General features: G+C 39.3%; 1 protein-coding gene across 1 annotated transcript; it reads right to left on the bottom strand.

Moving 5' to 3' along the window:
• Window positions 1-636: 636 nt before the first annotated feature.
• On the bottom strand, window positions 637-2,824 carry LOC132483907 (U3 small nucleolar RNA-associated protein 6 homolog). The gene is given in 2 exon segments (XM_060089784.1): window positions 637-2,699; window positions 2,702-2,824. Coding segments are annotated over 2 exon segments (1,710 nt in total). The 5' UTR covers window positions 2,790-2,824; the 3' UTR covers window positions 637-1,077.
• Between the last annotated feature and the right edge of the window lie 2,291 nt (window positions 2,825-5,115).

Raw genomic sequence — 5,115 nt, 5'->3', positions numbered from 1 at the left:
AAAATATCTTTTCTGATCACAATTGAATAAAACTAGAAGTCAATAACAAAATGAAAACTGGAAACTTCACAAATATATGGAAATTAAACAATACTCTCAAACAACCAATGAGTCAAGGAAAAAATTACAAGTGAAATTAGAAAATATCTTGCAAGAAATGAAAATGAAAACAAAACATAATTATGGGAGGCCAAAACTTATGGGAGGCAGCAAACACAATGCTAAGAGGGAAATCTCTAGCTGTTAACACGTTTAAAAAGGAAGATCTCAATTCAACAACCTAACTTTACAGTTGAGAAAAAGAAGAAAAAACTAAACCCAAAGCTAACAAAAGGAAAGAAGTCATAAACACTAGAGTGGAGATAAATAAGATGGAGAATAGAAAAACAATAGAAAAAAATCAGTGAAACCAAAAGTTGGTTCTTGAAAAAGATGAACAAAATTGACAAATCTTTTCTTTCTATATAAATTTATTTATTTATTTATATTTATTTTTGGCTGTGTTGGGTCTTGGTTGCTGTGCACGAGCTTTCTTTTAGTTGCAGTGAGCCGGGGCTACTCTTTGTTGCAGTGTGTGGGCTTCTCATTGTCGTGGCTTTTCTTTTTTTTTTTTTTTTTTTTTTTTTTAAAATGACAGGATGCTTTTATTTTCTTCTCCACATTATTCTATTCCGCCCATAGTTTCGACAACAAACGCATACCACATATGCTTTTATAATAAAGAGACAATAAACAAACAGAACTGTACTTTCCTATCTTAACTGACCCCTGGGTCTAGATTAGAGATACTCAAGTTTGACCGGTGGTAATAAAAGAAGATCAGTGATACGATTTTCATGTATTTTGGAAAACATTTAGGACCTATGGTAGGTCTGGCCTCAACAATTGGCCTCTGGCCACTAAACAGCAGCTCTCTTTTCTGGCATTAAAGATTAGCACATTAACAAAATTAAAGCATGTCTCAAAATCAGACACCACCTCGTCTGCCATCTCAGCAAACTGCAGATGAATGCATAAAACAAAACTATGCAGAGGGCTTACAACACTATTTCAGAGTTGGCTGTGTTCTTCCTCTTTTCACAACTGGCCGGCCTGGTGCACAGCATGTTTAGCTACAAACAGCTCTGCTGACTCTCCCTGCAACATTTTCATGGCTCGCCAGTAGATCTGTCCGCAGTGCTCAGGTCTACCAAGGGGGTGGTTCAATTCTTCTTTGATGTAATCCATCCAAAGATCAGAATCCACGGATCCAAATTCTCTCACAGCTCTCTCATAATATTCTCTTAAGTTCGCCATCTTGCAGGATTCTTGCTCCTTTTCAAATTGGATCATCTTCCTGAAAAAATCAACTGAAAATGGACGGCTTTCCTGTAAACTTTTAAACACAGCTCTGGCCTTTTTGTAGCCACCACTTCGATAAGCCCAATCCAGGTACTTATCCTTCAGAGTGACTGAGTCGCCACCCGTGACAGCTAAGACAGCTTTCTTAAAGATTGCTTCAGTGTCTTCTTGGCTTTTGGCACCTTCACTCCACTCTGCCCAAGAAATCCACAATGGCAGACAAGTCTGGGGTTTCAGGTGCACAAAGGCTTCTTCAAAAAGCATGGCTATGTCAGGGCTCTTTGAGGCAATCAGCACCTGCAGCTTCACCTGCCACATCATCACGGAGCCTCTGAACAATTCCATCCCCGCTCCTGCCACCTCCAGAGCTTCCGTAAGGAAGTCATGGTGCAGCAACAACTCGCTCCACTGCTTGTACTGGAATTCTGGTACAAGTTTGAGATCATGTGCCTTCCTGAATGCAACCATGGTTCTTTCCAGCCTCTTCTCTCTGAGGAGCCGACTGCTTGTCTTCTTAGCAAACCTTTCCATGCAAAAGTTGATGTAACACTTGCACATGGCCTCTGTACAAAGAGTCTTCACCGCCTCTTCATACACAGCACAGCACCTCTCCTCCCGGCGGCCCACCTCTGCCACTTTGGTTTGTTTCGTTGTGGGCGGCTCTTCTCCTGGCTGTGACTCGATCTCTAATTCTCGCCGGGCCACATAATCCCAAGTGAGGGGGTCGTCTGTATGCAGAGCCTGAAGGTCATCATAAATTTCTCTTTGCAGATCTTTGGCAAAGTCGAATAGCTGTGCAATTGAAAGCAGTGACACATGAAATTCTGCACTTTTAATTATGTTTACAGAATTTTTGTAGATGATCCTTGCCAACTCGCCCATAAGGATTTCTTCAGCATACTCGAGATTCCCCACATCCATCTTGGCTTTTTCAAACTCTTGCTTTTCCTTCCTCAATTTCTCAGCATGCATCAGCTCCATCCTAAAATACTCTTGATAAAGTTTCGGGCACCCTGGATGAAAGCGCAGAGCCCGAAGAAATAGTTGTCTTGCACTTTCTGAAGACAAGCGATCTTCCATTTCCCATTTGGCCGCCATAATCCACAAGGCTGGCTTGTTCGAATGAAGGGCCAACATGGCAGAGAATACCTTGCTAAGTTGAACTTTGGTAGCCCACTTCTTACAAAAGACTACATAAGACAGCCAAAGTTGAACATCATCTTTCCACTTGGCTGATGCACGTCGGAAGACACCTTGTACCCGGTGTACGATAGAATTTTCAATCTCATCCTTCTTAAATGAATACCCAATACGAACTCGTCTTCGCTGGATCAGTTCCAAAAGATTGATTTCATATTAATCTCCGCACGACTGAACAGTCCAATGCGCTCCAGCTGTTGCAATTCGGGGAGTCGATCCTCTATGCGTTCCTGAATTATCTCCGCCATGAGGTCGAACTCTACAAGCCGGCAGAGACCTTCTCACAGCCTGTCGTGGCTTTTCTTGTTGCAGAGCATGGGCTCTAGGCACATGGGCTTCAGTAGTTGTGGCATGTGGGCTTAGTAGCTGTGGCTTGCGGGCTCTAGAGCTCAGGCTCAGTAGTTGTGGCGCACGGGCTTAGCTGCTCCTCGGCATGTGGGATCTTCCCAGGCCAGGTCTCGAACCCATGTCCCTTGCACTGGCAGGCAGATTCTTAACCACTGTGCCACCAGGGAAGCCCAAAATTGACGGATCTTTAGCTAAATCGATTAGGAAGAAAAGGGGAGAGAAGAAAAGTCAAGTTACGAAAGTCAGAAATGAAAGTGGGGCTGTTACTACTTATTTTATAGAAATAAAAAGGATTATAAGAGAGTAGTAGGAACAATTGTATGTCAACAAATTGAATAGCCTAGGTGAAATTTACAAATTCCTAGAAACACACAACCTACTGAGACTGAATCATGATGAAATAGGACATAAAAATAGACCTCTAACTAGTAAGGAGATTGTATCAGTAATCAAAAATCTTCCAACACAGAAAAATCCTGGGTCAGATTGCTTCTCTCGTGAATTCTACCGAACATTTAAAGAGGGATTACCACCAATCCTTCTCAAACTGGGCTGAAATATTGAAGAGGAGGGAACACTTCCTAACCTGTTCTATAAAACCAGAATTTCTCTGATACCAAAGCCAGACAAAGACATTACAAGAAAAGAAAACTACACACCTTTACTTTTGAATATTATGTAAAAATCCCTAACAAAATACTAGCAAACCAAAATTAGCAGCATGTTAAAAGGATTATACACTGTGACCAAGTGGGATTGTGGGATTTATTCTCAGAATGCAAGGATGGCTCAACATATGAAAATCAATTAATGTAATATATATTAACAGAATGAAGGAAACAAATTGCATGATCATCTTAACTGATTCAGAAATATATTTTTGACAAAATTCAACACCCTTTTATGATAAAAAGACTCAATAAACTAGTAATGGAAAGAAACTTCCTCAAATCCATAGTGTTTCTATACAATAATAATGACAATCCAGAAAGGAAATTAAGAAAACAATTCTATTTACAATAGCATCAGAAATAATAAAATTCTTAGGAATAAACTTAATCAAGGTGGCAAAGGACTTGTACACTGAAAATTATAAAACATTGCTTAAAGAAATTAAAGAATATACAAATGAATGGGAAGACATCCTTTGTTCACAGATTGAAAAGACTTAATATTGTAAGATGCCAATACTACCCAAAGTGATCTACAGATTCAATGCAATCCTTATCAAAATCCCAATGATATTTTTCCAGAAATAGAAAAACTCATCTTAAAATTCAAGGAACCCTGAACAGCCAAAGCAACCTGACAAAGAAAAACAAAGTTGGAGGACTCACAATTCTGGATTTTAAAACTTATTACAAAGCTACAGTAATTTTAAAAAGTGTGATACTGGCATAAAGACATATATATCAGTGGAATAGAATAGACAGCCCCCAAATAAACCCTTTCACATAAATAAACCTTGGCACAAGGGTGCCAAGACCTTTCAATATGGAAAAGACAGATTTCTCAACAAATGGTGCTGAGAAAACTGGATACCCTCATGCAAAAGAATGAAGTTGTACCCTTACCTTACACCATATACAAAAAATCAACTCAAAATGGATCAAAGAGTTAACTGTTAGAGCTAAAACTGTAAAACTCCTAGAAGAAAACGGAAAAGCTTCATAACATTAGCTTTGGCAACAATTTCCTGGCTATGCCACTGAAAGCACAAGCAACAAAAGAAAACATACATAAATTGGACTTCATCAAAATTTAAAATTTTGTGCATCAAAGTACACTATTAACAGAGGGAAAACACAACCCATGGATTGGGAGAAAATATTTGCAAACCATATATCTGATAAGGGGTTAATATCCAGAATATATAAAGAATTCCTGCAACTTAACAACAATTAAAACAACCTGATTTAAAAATAGGCAAAATACTTAAATAGACATATATCCAAATAAGATATACAAAGGCCAATAAGCACATGAAAAAATGCTCTGCAGTCTACATTAATGACTGTTAGGGAGATACAAATCAAAACCACTATGCGATACCAATTCACACCCATTAGGAGTATTGGCAAGGATGTGGAGAAATTGGAATCCTTGTGCATTGCTGGTGGGATTGTAAAATGGTGAAGCTGCTGTATAAAACACAGAATCACTTCCGGGTAAGATGGCGGAAGAGTAAGACGCGGAGATCACCTTCCTCCCCACAGATACACCAGA

This window comes from Mesoplodon densirostris, chromosome 1, assembly GCF_025265405.1.
Source record: "Mesoplodon densirostris isolate mMesDen1 chromosome 1, mMesDen1 primary haplotype, whole genome shotgun sequence".
In the NCBI taxonomy this organism is placed as follows: domain Eukaryota; kingdom Metazoa; phylum Chordata; class Mammalia; order Artiodactyla; family Ziphiidae; genus Mesoplodon; species Mesoplodon densirostris.
Note: the sequence above shows the minus strand (reverse complement) of the source record. Positions and strands in the feature narration are given on the sequence as shown.